Source organism: Pelophylax lessonae (genome assembly GCF_965119305.1).
Source record: "Pelophylax lessonae genome assembly, chromosome: 2".
Lineage (NCBI taxonomy): Eukaryota > Metazoa > Chordata > Amphibia > Anura > Ranidae > Pelophylax > Pelophylax lessonae.
The window spans coordinates 611,094,865-611,112,090 of NC_138769.1; the positions used below are offsets into that span (position 1 = coordinate 611,094,865).

The following is a 17,226-nucleotide window of genomic DNA, read 5'->3' on the forward strand; positions in this document are numbered from 1 at the left end:
TTATATAGCTTACATATGATATCCCTGGGGTTATCTGGATCCTGAGATGCTGGCCTAAGAGCTCTATGCGCCCTGTGAATTTCCACAGGAGCTGTGTCTGGAAGTCCCAGTATTTCTCTGAATACACGACCAGTGCAGGGATAATGTCTCTGGGGGCCGTGGCCTCCAGGAGCCCACGGATGCGAATATCCGTTCTCCTGCTACCTTTCTCAAGGTCATCAAGCTGGCACACAAGGCCTCAATTTTTTGGTCCTGTGCAGTAAATTTGTCCTGGAGCATAGACACATGTGGGATCACCTCATCTACCCGCTGTTCATGTGTGTCCACTCTGCTCCCTATCTGAGCTGTATTCGCCTGCAGCTGGGCAATTTCCTGGGCAAATGCCCTAGCTGTGAAACATTTAAGATCTTCCTTAGTGGGGAGTGACCAAACATGGTTTTTATGTCCTCATCCCCTATTAAATCAGCAATGGCACTGCGGTGGTCCTGGGAGGACATGGACCCTGGGGAAGTAGGCTTGATTGAGTCACTCACCGACCGGGGCAAAGGGGTCGGAGACAACCCTGCTTTAGGGCACGAGGCTACCTGGCCTAATGTGGCCGCACGCTCTGGCGCCATCTTGGGGCCTTCCCTGCCTTCCCTCCGGCTCTCAGGAAAGAAGTCTGCCATGGAGCCCCGACGAGTCTGGTCAGTCTTCAGTGGCTGCAAAGACATCCGTCGCCTCTGGGACATAGTGGGAGTCACTTGAGGGCTGATCGGATGAAAATTACCCCCGTTGTAGCTGCTGAAGGTTGCGATGAGAGCGGAGCTGCAGAGTAACACGACCTCACTCCTCCATAGCCCAGACACGCCCCCATAAGCTTTCATTTTAAATACAGGTACCATTTTTTATTAAACATATTGCACGATTACCACGTAATTGTTTTTTATTCTGCTTCAAACCTGCGGTTATTACTGGATACAAGTAATAAGGAAGTGGATGTATGCTACAAACCCATTATAGGAATCAGCATATAAGTGGTGAGGGTCCTGTTGGCCCAAAGCCTTCTGGTGAGTGGTCCCTCATATACCAGGTGGTGGAGCACAGTATATAAGTGGAGTACAGTTGTATAAGAAGAGCATGCATCACTTATTCACAAATGGTGGAAAAAGAAGAGGAATCAAAGCATTATCTTTATTTTCTGCATTGACTTTTTGCACATATATTGTTTCATATGCTTTGAATTTTTTGAACAGTTTGCATAGCATAGTTGGTAGCACTTATTTCTTTTTGCACATTTTATGGAAATAGTTTTAGACACATTTGTATTATCAAGCTATCGCCTCAACACTAATATAATCTTCAAAATGGCAATAGAATTTCAACAAATCCGAAATAAATTTGTGTCATTCGGATATTTGAAGCATCCGAAATAAAGTATGAAGAAATAAAGATTGATTTTGGTTTTCTGTTGCATTAACATTTTTCATTAAAAAAACTATTTTAAAAAATGCACTACAAATTAAATGGAAACATATTGCAATAAATACAGCAAGGTATAAAAGTGAAATAAAATGATGATTCCTACTTATTGTGTTTGTGCATAAGTAATCTCCCGCAAAAAAATGAAAACCTTAAAATATAGCCAATCTTCCAAAATATACAAAAACTCTATGATATGAATCCAAAAACAAATGAATGCCAGAAAAAATTGTTTTAACATAATGAATATTACGAAACAAAATGATTAACTTAATAACAAAACAGGAAGTGGCAGAGGTTAGCAAAGGTTTTTAAAAAAATAATATATTTATTTTGACAATTGCTTATGATACAAGGTGTTCTCCAGACTAAAATCAGCAATAGCTATTGATGTAAAAAATAGAACAGAATAAAATGGATAACGAGGAAAAATGAAAGAAGAATTCCAGGTATGGTATATTTTTAGATAGTTACATTGGTCCAGCTTGTATATACCATGCCTGGCCAATGGCCTTGTAAGCTGGAAATCACTGAATTAGACACCGCCCCTCCAGTGATCTCCGATTGCTTCCAGGTCTCTTGCTAAATGGCTGGCCTGATGTCTTGTGAACACATGAGGTTGGCTGCTCAGCATACTTGCGATTCAGAAAATGTTTTGAAATTTCGAAATGAATTGTCTGATTGGATGAGGTGGAGAGGCAGAGCAATGATGTCATGCTCTCCACCTCGCTCAGAGAATGCTTTGCATTGGCGCCGTGCTAAGTGGCCGACCTCCTTTGTTCAGAGTGCACCAAGCCATTGATCAAACCTGTAATTCTTATGTAAATCAACAGGAAGGATAAAGTAGAAGACAGCTTTATCATAAGCAAGATGAGAGATGTAAAAAGGAAGCAATCTTATATTGGACAGCCCCCTCTCACCATACAGAGGTAGAATGTATGTGCTGATCACTCACTTGTGTGTTTCTCTGTTAATCTCTAATTCTAATTTTCTTTGTTGCTGGAGAGCAGGGTGAGTATTCTTAGTTATCACAACACCTGAAACAGAACATGTTCACAAATTCACATATTTGCTACCACAATACTCCCATTTAGCACATAAATCTAAGATTACATGTGTCAAATACAAGGCCTACTGGTGGAACCTGGTCATCCAGGCCATTTCATGTAGCCCTTGCATCCAGGGCTTTTTTTCACCTGGAACATGGCAAAAGTCAGTTCCACCACCTCCAACTCTTGCCCTCACTCACCAACATCACTTAAAAACACAGAAGCCCTTCTGTGTTTACAAGGACAACTTTCCTTTCAGAGGCTCTCACAGATCTCTGCCTGCACTCATGGCAGGGACAAGGGAGATGCAGATGCAGATGCAGGTGCATTGTGGAATGGGGAATCACATGGTAAGCTGAACTGTGATCCTGGTGCACAGGTGCTGACCAATGATCTCCCTGCAAGTGATAGAGAGGCATCGCCGCCTACACTACCGGGAGGTACTTACTTCTGCTAGGCAGGGTAGGTAAGATGTGGAGGAAGCTTTTGGGGGGGGGTGAGGGATGTGGAGGGATGTGGGGGGAGATGTTTGCAGAGGTTACAAATGGGTGAGAGTGGTGCAGAGGCCAGAGCTGAGGAGGGGTGTAAGGAAGATGTGGACAGCCTGTGAAAGAGAGCTGAACCCTGCACACTGGTTATAGCACACCCCTAAACCTGCACTTTGAATGTAGCGCCCTCCTTAATCCTGCCCTCTGTACACAGCGCACCCCTGAAACTGCACTCTGTGCATAGAGCACCCTTGAGCTTATTTCTGGTATTTATTGCCCCTGTAAGATCTTCCCACTGTTACTGCAATTTGGTCACACCCCCATTTCAATGTGGTTCAGTGGTGGAGGCGTGGCTGAGCACCTATTCTCTGAGAAAAACAGGCTTGGGTACATTTTTATTGTCTTCCAGAAACAACCAGCCCTTTTATGGCAACCATAATGCTGATGCGGCCCGTGATTAAATTGTGTTTGACACCTCTGTGATAGACACCGCTGTGATAGAAATACTGTCAGCAACAGGTGTGACCAGAAATGTGTGGACTGACACAGAGAACATTAGACATAATTAAGGTGTAAAGAATATAATTTATTTAAAAATAAGTGAATAACACAAATGTAAACGCACCTCCAGAAAACTATAACTGTGTAAATCCAATCAGATACCCAAACAATAGTGACACACAGCAAACAACTGCTCAAACCAAATATATACAAAACAGGATAAATGAATAGTAATAGTAACAGAGCCGGGGTCATACACGGGAGATCAAGCAGAGGGAGCTGGTAGCAAGACAGAACAGAGAGAGGGTTGCAGGAGACGGTGTAAGCAAACAGGAAGGAAGGAATCAGGCTGCAGGGTCAGGATCAGAGTCCAGGATCAGGATACAGGGACACAGGCATGCAGGTCAGGCGCACATGGAGACAATACCAAGGCAGTGAGAAGAAGCATACACAGGGTTTAAATATACTTCCTGCAACCAGCATCAGGTGATGACTGATTGCATAAGATGTTCGCTTCTGACTACTGAGAGACACCCGCTGGTGGACACTGGAACTGCAGCTTATGGATCTGGGAGCTACAGTGCCACCAGCAGGTGAGCTCTTTCCTGACAGTACCCCCCCTCTAAGGAGCGGCCTCAGGACGCTCCAAAAAACCCTAGCTAAACCAGTCCATAAAAGACAGTCATTTGCTGCACAAATCCAGAGCAAAAGTTCCTTGTAGGCTGAAGAAGTGCCGGGTTCCAAGCGAGATGCCCCATTGCCAAGATCCAACAATAGGCAAAGTGTCCCACCGCCTGGGTCAGGTGACTGACTGGGTATCCCACCGCTGAGGTCAAGCAACTGGCTGGGTGTCCTGCTGGCCAGATCCTCTGACATGTACAGAATTTGATACTTCAAGTCCCTCAGAACAGCAGGTACCCCATTGCTGGGGTCCCACGAGTTGCCTGCAGACTTAGCCATGGGGTCATGTGACAATACCAGAACTCTGACACAGAAGTGTCTCGCCATAACCAAGTAGCTTGCCTGGTTTCCAGGACTTACTCTGCACTTCAAAAGCCACCTAGGTATCTCTGAGGCACTGGTTACCTGACCCGGGTCCCCTAGTGCACCCAAAGCTGGGGCAAGCGCATCCGGATCATGGAGAGGCACAGATAGTACCCCTCCATTCCCCAGGAGCTTACCATGACCAGGGCCATGAAGGCAAATGCAGCTACTAGTTACCATGGGCATGTCCGGACCACCAGGCTTTGGAGCCATAGGAACAACACTCTGCCAGAGGGACTCAACCGAGGCAACCGACAAACGGATTTCAGGCCAAACAGGTAACCCATATAAAGCATGCGAGGACTCAGAGCTTTCAAACCCATTAGCAGGTGAACACTTTGATTTTGCATGACAGTCCAACCGAGCAGCTGGTATTGAGTAAGTAGAACCCGGCTGGGTGGTAAGTAGAAGAGAAGTAAGATCAGGCTGGTCAATGGTAAAAGGATCATCAGACGCATGCTGGACATCAAGCATGGGATCATCAGGCTGGACATCTGTCACCGGATCAGAGGCAGAAGAAGGCAGGTTGTCAGACAGCAGATCCCTAGGGGTAGACGTGTCATCGAGCAGCAGACCATCAGAGGCAGGCAGGTTGTTAGGGACAGGATCTCCAGAGACAGGCTGGGCATTGGGCACCTGCCCCTTTGGCTGGGCAACAGGGACCGAAACTTCAAGCTGGGCAACAGGGACCGAAACTTCAAGCTGGGCAACAGGGACCGGAACTTCAAGCTGGGCAACAGGGACCGGAACTTCAAGCTGGGCAACAGGGACCGGAACTTCAAGCTGGGCAGCAGGGACCGGAACTTCAAGCTGGGCAGCAGGGACCGGAACTTCAAGCTGGGCAGCAGGGACCGGAACTTCAAGCTGGGCAGCAGGGACCGGAACTTCAAGCTGGGCAGCAGGGACCGGAACTTCAAGCTGGGCAGCAGGGACCGGAACTTCAAGCTGGGCAGCAGGGACCGGAACTTCAAGCTGGGCAGCAGGGACCGGAACTTCAAGCTGGGCAGCAGGGACCGGAACTTCAAGCTGGGCAACAGGGACCGGAACTTCATGCTGGGCAGCAGGGACCAGAACTTCAAGCTGGGCAAAAGGGACCAGAACTTCAGGCTGGGCAAAAGGGACCAGAACTTCAGGCTGGACAAAAGGGACCAGAACTTCAGGCTGGACAAAAGGGACCAGAACTTCAGGCTGGAGCAGTTCGGCTGGCGTGGAAGTAGGCTGGAGCAGATCGGCTGGCGTGGAAGCAAGCTGGAGCAGATCGGCTGGCGTGGAAGCAAGCTGGAGCAGATCGGCTGGCGTGGAAGCAAGCTGGAGCAGATCGGCTGGCGTGGATGCAGGCAGATTGGCTGGTGTGGATGCAGGCTGGAGCAGATCGTCTGGCGTGGATGCAGGCTGGAGCAGATCGGCTGGCGTGGATGCAGGCTGGAGCAGATCGGCTGGCGTGGAAGCAGGCAGATCGGCTGGCGTGGAAGCAGGCAGATCCGCTGGCGTGGATGCAGGATGGAGCAGATCCGCTGGCGTGGATGCAGGCAGATCGGCTAGTGTGGAAGCAAGCTGAAGCAGATCGGCTGGCGTGGAAGCAGGCTGGGGTAGATCCGCTGGCGTGGAAGCAGGCATGGATGCAGGCTGGAGCAGATCCGCTGGTGTGGATGCACAATTGGATAGTGGCAAGATTTTGCAAGTTGGGAAAAACTTTCGTTTCTTTTTGGGTTTTGCCACTGAGGTTCTGCATGTGAACACAGGGCTGTGAGTAGGGGGAGCAGCTGGTAGCAAAGAAAAGCTGGGGGATTTTGAAAAAGAGGGAGCAGTAACTAAGGAGGATTTCTGAAGGATTGGTGCAGACAGTGGAGAAGAGGTAAGCTTCAAGGAGTTAAAGGCAGGGTAGGTGCAGCAAGTGGGAACAGGGTCCTGACATATGGTTGGTAGAAGGGTAAACTGGGCTGCAACTGTGGTTGCTGTGGGTGATGGAGAGAGAGATGTTTGAGCAGGCAGGTGTCTAGCAGTAGGAAGGGGTTGTTGCAAATTGACTGAAGCTGAGTGCAATATATCTGACCATGCTTGTAATAACGGTTGGACAAGATTCAGTTTACACTCTGCCTGTCTGACAAGAGACTGCACTGGATTAATACAATCTACTAGCACCTGTTGGGAACATGCTGAATAGTGCTCAAAGAAATAAGAGGAGTCATCCTCCAATAACCATACCAGTGATTCTACCTGAGCCATACTAAAGGGGGGAGAAAAGTCATCACTTTCTTTAGGAATACTGGACAAAGCCAACTCTGCACAAACTTGAATCAATGGCTGAACATCATCAAACAGCATCCTGCCCTGATCAACTAGGGAATGAGCAAGACGAATGCATTCTAACAGCTGGTCCCTGGCCCACTCCTTTAATATCTGGCAGCAGTATTCCTTTTCCTCTGTCACCAGCAAAGAAAAGTAAATTACCTCCTCAAGATGCATCTTGCCACAAACAACAGAGCTAAGATGGCTTCTCTGTGCAGCCACTTCTGGTCAGGACTGGCCTTGGTATTCTGTCAGCAACAGGTGTGACCAGAAATGTGTGGACTGACACAGAGAACATTAGACATAATTAAGGTGTAAAGAATATAATTTATTTAAAAATAAGTGAATAACACAAATGTAAACGCACCTCCAGAAAACTATAACTGTGTAAATCCAATCAGATACCCAAACAATAGTGACACACAGCAAACAACTGCTCAAACCAAATATATACAAAACAGGATAAATGAATAGTAATAGTAACAGAGCCGGGGTCATACACGGGAGTTCAAGCAGAGGGAGCTGGTAGCAAGACAGAACAGAGAGAGGGTTGCAGGAGACGGTGTAAGCAAACAGGAAGGAAGGAATCAGGCTGCAGGGTCAGGATCAGAGTCCAGGATCAGGATACAGGGACACAGGCATGCAGGTCAGGCGCACATGGAGACAATACCAAGGCAGTGAGAAGAAGCATACACAGGGTTTAAATATACTTCCTGCAACCAGCATCAGGTGATGACTGATTGCATAAGATGTTCGCTTCTGACTACTGAGAGACACCCGCTGGTGGACACTGGAACTGCAGCTTATGGATCTGGGAGCTACAGTGCCACCAGCAGGTGAGCTCTTTCCTGACAAATACCAAACAGCCAATCCCAAGGAACACTGAGCTGTATAGTGCTATTGAGTTAACGTTTGGGCTCTACAGCATCAGTGCCTGGTAGCAGAGCCTGAAATGATGAGGAAGGCCTCTCTAACATCTCAGACTCGGGGGCCCCTGGTAGTGTGGACAGGAGGCGTAGGACAGTAGTGTGGCACTAGTGCCTGAAAGTCTCGCAAGTAGCAGAGCGGGTAATCATGCCAGGCAGGAGAATCAGTAGTCATAAGTGAATCAGGCAGGCTGGTAGACAGCTGGTTGATGGCAGACTGAAGCAGGCTGGTACTGGCGACAGTGGGCAGGTATACACCGGTATCAGACTGTAGAACAGCAGGCACAGCAGGATGTAAGGCAAGTACTGCAAACCACAGGAAGATTAGCAGAGTCAGGTAGGCTGGGTCATGCACTGGCAGGATGAATCAGGTACTCAGGAGCTTGCAAGAGCGTGGTCAGGATAAAAGCCAAGTCGGGAGCCAGTCAGTGGAACAGAAGCAAATGTAGCAGGCATAAGCAGTGGTCATAGACAAGCCGGGTCGGTGCAGGCGGAGTTTGGAGAGAGATGACTGATTTCCCTTCTTTTTGTCTCCACCAGGTCTGTTCTATGTCCTTTGCTACCCCTGCCTTTTGTGGCCCTTGGGTTAGGGTTTGCTGTCCATTTGCTGTACCGGAACCGTTGGGTTTATACCACCCATACAAAAAAATCTTGGATAAAAATGTGGGTTGACCTTTTAAAAATGTAAGTTTATGATATATATATTTATCTCTCTTTTTTACTATATACATCTTCCACATGTTGAATATGTCAAAATACAAATATCTTTTTGTGTCCCCTGTTGTCAGGGTCCGGACTAGCGGCAGGTGACTGCACTGGAGGTGGATCCTCTGTGTCAGTGATATATACAAGAAGGATTCCCCTGTGGAGATGGGACTGTGAATGCCACTGAACACTGTATTTTGTATAAAAATTATCTTTATTAAATTCCAAAAAAGTAAACAGACAGAAAATAATAACATAAATCGAATAACATTAACAGGGCATTAAAATATGCATGCATTTGACAGACCAAATACCGAACCAAATTGGGGACGCTCAGGTGTACAGGGCGATCATGGAACCAGAACCGACCCTACGCGTTTCGGGCAAAAGAAGCCCTTCCTCAGGGGTCACCCAGAGTTCCAGACAAAGCACCTGGTATATCTAGAGAAGGCAAAATATTTTAGTATATTCTGGAGTGATTTATCTGTATATCCATAAACAAACAATCATATATTTATCTCATAGTATGTGCTTTGTACAGATGAACCTACCCTTAGCGTCCAACCCTATGGATTGGATTGGTCTGTCGACTAAAAATGGTATTGCTACCATCGAGAGGGATGCCCAAGTTCCCACAGGCCCATTCAGGGGCTACGAAATTCGTGAGAGCATAGAAAAAAATTGTAGCAGCTGCCCGGAGGGACCAGCGGGGCACCACGATGACCGGTAAGGAAAAAGATGGCTCAGTATGGACCACTCCCGTAAAGGAGGATGTGTTCATATATCGAACCTATTGTAAACAAGTAAAATGAAGAAAAAAACAAAAAAGCAAGAAGAGAAGAGAAATAACCAGTAATGTTATTTTGTCTTACATGTTGGTCGCTGGCCCTTTAAAATATAAAAGGAAGCATTTACCTGTAACTTGTAAGGAAGTGAGACCGCAGAGGGTCATATGGAGTACATATAGTAATAGTCTTATGTAGACGTGATGACAGTATATATTTGTCTGTAGGTATGAGAGAGTGCAACGAGTAAACAGAAAATAAGACAAAGTTATCTCAAGTGAAGAAATAGTGACCCGGTGAATGGTGACGTCATAAATCTGAGTGTGCAGACAGTCCTGATTACAGACCCAGGAGGAAGGCGTGATTGGACCACAAGAGAAACCACCTTATGCAAAAGGTAGAATAGAGTAAAGGGTAAGACACATGGTAATATACTTAACCTCTCACCCCCGAATATGTCAATATAAATATAGTAGATTGCAATATAAGAGTATCATATCTTTTCCTGTAATAATATTTGTCATAGGGACACAATTTAGCCATTTATGTGTCAATATAGAGTAGATTTGTGGCTATAAATCCATATGCACATTAATAGGGGTGGAGGATATTATCAATGTGTCATAAGTGCGTTAACCGCAAGACATGACCATATATATGCATAACATGCAAGAGTAAGGATACATATATATGCATAAACATGCAAAAGTAAAGATATGCCAGTGAAAAATATTGGAAGGGGTGCTTTGGTGATGAGAAGGACTTAGCCAGAGTGTGAGAAGGAAAATATTGGTCGATCCTAGGGTATACCCTTAGGGGGGAAGGAAGAGTGCCCAAAGCGATCGGAATAAACAAATAAAGTGACAGTATTAGAAGTGCCATGCATAATAAGCTTGGTGCGAGTAGAATCTTACCTGTCCCTAGGTTACTTGTGGGCTTGGCATCCTCTGCGAGTGGACGCCAGCCCGGACTGCTTAAAAGCAGTCGATCGGACGCCAGCGCATGCGCACCGGAGGCATGCGGCGTCATATGACGTAGTCCGAGAGCCAATCCGGTCACCCGCCCGCGCAGCGCGGGCACCGCCCATCCCGGAAGGAGAGGCCGAGTCCGCGCTTCACGGGCGCCGACGCGGGAAACCAGCTAACCGGAAGGAGAGATGGTAAACAAGGAGACGAACCCCGAATGGCGCCCCCTACCCGCGCCGGGGGAACCTATAGTTGGTACCGAGCAGCCGCCACATAGGAGTCAGCAAAGTGCTGACGAAGATAGGAGAGAGAAACAGGGAGAGGAAAAAAGAAAAACAAAGAACAGACCAGGAGAAGTAGGGAGCGCAATGCGCAAGAGGGCAGAAAAGGGAGGGATATTATATATCGATGGTTAAGGAAAAAATTGATAATGTTGTCAATACTAGCAATTTGGAGCCAGAAAAAATTGTGTCCTGGTATGAGTTTGGTAGAAAACCAAAATTGGCAAAAATATTGGCAAAATAATTAGTGATAAGGGGGACATGAGGACTTAGCACTTGTTTTAAGGTAAGATAATATCCCTAATATCAAGTGGAGGGGGACCACAATAATGGATCAGTAACGATCTGTCAATTACATGTAACAAAATAATCTACACCATGTACATATCCACAACATAATAATTTATGTGTCTATACTTCCATATCCCATACCAGCCTGCAAAGGGCACATATAGAGACATGCGAGGCCTTTCAGCATATACAGTCTATTATACCCATATTGACTCCACATCTTGACATAGCAGTATGATCGCAAAAATAGTCATAATAGTGTACTAATGGATCTATATACAACTGTAGATGTATATGTCCCATATAGCAGAGCGCAGCTGCCGCAAACGTCTATGTACAAGTGACAAAAGGTGTGAACCAAGGGGGTCCATGTGTTTCATATATGTCGCCGATAAGGATAGTAAGCGAGATACAACCACTACATGTATCCCGCATACTACCTCCGTAGGGGACATGCACACAGGGAAGATACAACACAGATAAATAAGTCCATGGATATATGTTAGCCAGCTATATCAAACCTGGATGTGAACCACAAAAAAAAAAAAAAAAGTATATCCCTGGTTTAAAACATGTCATCGAATTGCTGGTCATCATAGTGACATAGTCCGGGACCAGGCACTTAAAGTCTCAAAGATGTAACAGAGTTTTGAGTGTAGTTGATAGACCCCTAAAATTGGGCAATATTGGAATTACAAATAATGCACTAATTCCCAAAGAGAAAGGGAGTAATCATATATAAGGATGATCTCTCTAGATGTTACATGAACACACTATATCGAATCCAATGATGAAGATGGTAGTTAGGAAACTATAGATATAAATGCTGCATCAGTAAAAAGAAAGGGGGGGGGGAGTTAATTTTTTGAAAAAATATTAAAGCGAGGCAGTGATATTAGGCTGCTATTCACCTGTACCTAAGTGGTACATCCAAGTATTAATATATCCAGCTCACCAATAAAGATAGAGAAGTTAGTTGGAGATAAATGGTTGCTAAAGTTAAATCAGCAGACGAGGTCTACCCCAGGTTGAGGGAAGCCAGTAATACTACTATTGTTCCCATCCCCCTGAGGCAAAACCCTCCAAAAAAGGCCGAAAACTAACAACATCATTAAGGCCTGGAGCTGTGGTGGCATTCAGGTCTAGAATCCACCGTGTTTCCCGCTGTAAAAGAGTCTTATACCAGTCCCCTCCGCGGGGACTGGGATGGACTCTATCCAAAGCTAGGAACTTGGGTACCGGGGGAATTCCCGTGTGCATATCCCGTACATGTCTACCGAGAGGTAGATCCGGATCACGTTTTTGCATACTAAGTACATGTCGATAAATACGTTTGTGAAACGGCAATTGGGTTTTCCCCACGTAATAGGATCCACAGGGGCAGGAAAGTAAATAAACCACCCCAGCTGTTTTACAGTTCACAAAATGGTGTGCTTTAAATGTCTTGCCATTGGGGAGACGGATGTTAGTGTCTCGATTCATATATTGGCAATAATTGCAACCTCCACAGGTGAAGGTCCCAAATCTTTTGCATGGGTCTTTTCGATATTTGCCAACAAATTCACTGCGTGTAAGATAGTCTTTTAACACTTTCGTCCTGCGATACGTAATGGCCGGTTTTTTGGTGATGTGTGGACCAATACTGGGGTCACAGCACAGCATGTGCCAGTATTTTTCAATCGCTTTAACCACTTGTCGATGTTGTTCTGAGTATTGCATTATGATGCGAGGAAAATTCGCATCAACCATACCCGACTTAGCTTTTTTATTTTTGAATAATAGTTCTTGTCGCGTAAATGAATTAGCTCTATTAAACGCTTTTCTGAGGCAGGTTTTAGAATAGCCTCTTTTAAATAGGCGTTTCCTTCAATTGTTGGCCTCAATTCTGAATTGTGTATCATTAGAGCAATTTCTGCGTATCCGAAGATATTGGCTAAAGGGTATGGATCTGACAAGTGGTGTGGGATGTGAGCTGGACGCATGTAAGATAGTGTTCGCGGATGTGGGTTTGCGGTATAGGGTAGTTTGTAAATTACCCAAAGTATCTTTCTCGATAGTGATATCGAGAAAATTAATGGAATGCGAGTCGAAATTCATAGTAAACTTTAGATTACTATTAGATTAGATTAGATTTAGATTAGGTTTAGCCTAAACCTTAACTCAAATCTGGCGGCATTTGTCTCCCTGACTACACAGGAGATAAATAAAATAAAATTTTCTACTACTACTTCCAATTTGTCCAATGAAGAGAAAAGAGCTTTAAAATCTTTAGTAGAACAACATGATCTCACGATCAAACCGTCGGATAAGGGTGGGAACATCGTCATACTAAGTAACACCCAATATAGGGAGATGCGTCTTTGTATCCTCAACAATAGGGAGTGGTATAGGCCCATCTCAAAGGGGGCCATTGACAGGTCTAATCTGGAGTTTTACATCATGGTTGACCACGCCTACCTTTATAACACCATTGACAAACCCACATGGGACTTCCTACGCACTAAATTTCCAGTCGTTCCCACATTCTATAGCCTACCAAAGGTTCACAAACACCCGTCCAAACCCCCTGGTCGCCCGATAGTGTCCGGATGTGGGAGCATATCAGAAAACCTCAGCAAATTCATAGATTCTAAATTATGTCCCTACGTGCAAAGTCTACCCTCTTACGTGAGGGACACAATCCACCTACTTCAGATGTTGGAATCCATGGTGGTTCCCCCGGATGCCCTGTTGGTGGCTATCGACGTAGAAGCGCTCTACAGTTCGATACCACACCAACAGGGCATCCAAGTGATTCAAAAAACTCTGTCCCAGTCTGACAGACATCAGAGCGACCTTAACGGGTTCCTCGTGCAGGGCCTTAGATTCATACTCACCAACAATATTTTCTCATTTGATGGCTCCCACTACCTCCAGGTGCAGGGGGTAGCGATGGGGACTTCATGTGCCCCATCGTATGCCAACCTGTACCTGGGGGAGTGGGAGCGTCAACTGTTATCGGACGACTCGCCTACAGGCTGGACCAGTCATATTTTGACTTGGTACCGTTACATCGACGACGTTTTGGTCATTTGGAGCGGCTCGGCGGAGGAGCTCGTTGAGGGTATTGCTCTGATGAATGTTAATAATTTTAATCTAAAGTTTACTATGAATTTTGACTCGCATTCCATTAATTTTCTCGATATTACTATCGAGAAAGATACTTTGGGTAATTTACAAACTACCCTATACCGCAAACCCACATCCGCGAACACTATCTTACATGCGTCCAGCTCACATCCCACACCACTTGTCAGATCCATACCCTTTAGCCAATATCTTCGGATACGCAGAAATTGCTCTAATGATACACAATTCAGAATTGAGGCCAACAATCGAAGGAAACGCCTATTTAAAAGAGGCTATTCTAAAACCTGCCTCAGAAAAGCGTTTAATAGAGCTAATTCATTTACGCGACAAGAACTATTATTCAAAAATAAAAAAGCTAAGTCGGGTATGGTTGATGCGAATTTTCCTCGCATCATAATGCAATACTCAGAACAACATCGACAAGTGGTTAAAGCGATTGAAAAATACTGGCACATGCTGTGCTGTGACCCCAGTATTGGTCCACACATCACCAAAAAACCGGCCATTACGTATCGCAGGACGAAAGCGTTAAAAGACTATCTTACAAGCAGTGAATTTGTTGGCAAATATCGAAAAGACCCATGCAAAAGATTTGGGACCTTCACCTGTGGAGGTTGCAATTATTGCCAATATATGAATCGAGACACTAACATCCGTCTCCCCAATGGCAAGACATTTAAAGCACACCATTTTGTGAACTGTAAAACAGCTGGGGTGGTTTATTTACTTTCCTGCCCCTGTGGATCCTATTACGTGGGGAAAACCCAATTGCCATTTCACAAACGTATTTATCGACATGTACTTAGTATGCAAAAACGTGATCCGGATCTACCTCTCGGTAGACATGTACGGGACATGCACACGGGAATTCCCCCGGTACCCAAGTTCCTAGCTTTGGATAGAGTCCATCCCAGTCCCCGCGGAGGGGGCTGGAATAAGACTCTTTTACAGCGGGAAACACGGTGGATTCTAGACCTGAATGCCACCACAGCTCCAGGCCTTAATGATGTTGTTAGTTTTCGGCCTTTTTTGGAGGGTTTTGCCTCAGGGGGATGGGAACAATAGTAGTATTACTGGCTTCCCTCAACCTGGGGTAGACCTCGTCTGCTGATTTAACTTTAGCAACCATTTATCTCCAACTAACTTCTCTATCTTTATTGGTGAGCTGGATATATTAATACTTGGATGTACCACTTAGGTACAGGTGAATAGCAGCCTAATATCACTGCCTCGCTTTAATATTTTTTCAAAAAATTTCCTCCCCCCCCCCCTTTCTTTTTACTGATGCAGCATTTATATCTATAGTTTCCTAACTACCATCTTCATCATTGGATTCGATATAGTGTGTTCTAGAGAGATCATCCTTATATAGGATTACTCCCTTTCTCTTTGGGAATTAGTGCATTATTTGTAATTCCAATATTGCCCAATTTTAGGGGTCTATCAACTACACTCAAAACTCTGTTACATATTTGAGACTTTAAGTGCCTGGTCCCGGACTATGTCACTATGATGACCAGCAATTCGATGACATGTTTTAAACCAGGGATATACATTTTTTTTTTTTTTTTTTTTTGTGGTTCACATCCAGGTTTGATATAGCTGGCTAACATATATCCATGGACTTATTTATCTGTGTTGTATCTTCCCTGTGTGCATGTCCCCTACGGAGGTAGTATGCGGGATACATGTAGTGGTTGTATCTCGCTTACTATCCTTATCGGCGACATATATGAAACACATGGACCCCCTTGGTTCACACCTTTTGTCACTTGTACATAGACGTTTGCGGCAGCTGCGCTCTGCTATATGGGACATATACATCTACAGTTGTATATAGATCCATTAGTACACTATTATGACTATTTTTGCGATCATACTGCTATGTCAAGATGTGGAGTCAATATGGGTATAATAGACTGTATATGCTGACAGGCCTCGCATGTCTCTATATGTGCCCTTTGCAGGCTGGTATGGGATATGGAAGTATAGACACATAAATTATTATGTTGTGGATATGTACATGGTGTATATTATTTTGTTACATGTAATTGACAGATCGTTACTGATCCATTATTGTGGTCCCCATCCACTTGATATTAGGGATATTATCTTACCTTAAAACAAGTGCTAAGTCCTCATGTTCCCCTTATCACTAATTATTTTGCCAATATTTTTGCCAATTTTGGTTTTCTACCAAACTCATACCAGGACACAATTTTTTCTGGCTCCAAATTGCTAGTATTGACAACATTATCAATTTTTTCCTTAACCATCGATATATAATATCCCTCCCTTTTCTGCCCTCTTGCGCATTGCGCTCCCTACTTCTCCTGGTCTGTTCTTTGTTTTTCTTTTTTCCTCTCCCTGTTTCTCTCTCCTATCTTCGTCAGCACTTTGCTGACTCCTATGTGGCGGCTGCTTGGTACCAGCTATAGGTTCCCCCGGCGCGGGTAGGGGGCGCCCTTCGGGGTTCGTCTCCTTGTTTACCAGCTCTCCTTCCGGTTAGCTGGTTTCCCGCGTCGGCGCCCGTGAAGCGCGGACTCGGCCTCTCCTTCCGGGATGGGCGGTGCCCGCGCTGCGCGGGCGGGTGACCGGATTGGCTCTCGGACTACGTCATATGACGCCGCATGCCTCCGGTGCGCATGCGCTGGCGTCCGATCGACTGCTTTTAAGCAGTCCGGGCTGGCGTCCACTCGCAGAGGATGCCAAGCCCACAAGTAACCTAGGGACAGGTAAGATTCTACTCGCACCAAGCTTATTATGCATGGCACTTCTAATACTGTCACTTTATTTGTTTATTCCGATCGCTTTGGGCACTCTTCCTTCCCCCCTAGGGGTATACCCTAGGATCGACCAATATTTTCCTTCTCACACTCTGGCTAAGTCCTTCTCATCACCAAAGCACCCCTTCCAATATTTTTCACTGGCATATCTTTACTTTTGCATGTTTATGCATATATATGTATCCTTACTCTTGCATGTTATGCATATATATGGTCATGTCTTGCGGTTAACGCACTTATGACACATTGATAATATCCTCCACCCCTACTAATGTGCATATGGATTTATAGCCACAAATCTACTCTATATTGACACATAAATGGCTAAATTGTGTCCCTATGACAAATATTATTACAGGAAAAGATATGATACTCTTATATTGCAATCTACTATATTTATATTGACATATTCGGGGGTGAGAGGTTAAGTATATTACCATGTGTCTTACCCTTTACTCTATTCTACCTTTTGCATAAGGTGGTTTCTCTTGTGGTCCAATCACGCCTTCCTCCTGGGTCTGTAATC

General features: G+C 45.1%; 1 protein-coding gene across 1 annotated transcript in view; it reads right to left on the reverse strand.

Moving 5' to 3' along the window:
* The window catches only part of LOC309548494 (hydroperoxide isomerase ALOXE3-like), a 294,375-nt gene that overhangs the window by 264,330 nt on the left and 12,819 nt on the right, over positions 1 to 17,226 (reverse strand). Inside the window, exon 3 of the mRNA XM_082248441.1 lies at positions 2,417 to 2,498. Coding sequence (XP_082104567.1) covers positions 2,417 to 2,498 — 82 coding nt within the window. The remainder of the gene's footprint in view (positions 1 to 2,416; positions 2,499 to 17,226) is intronic.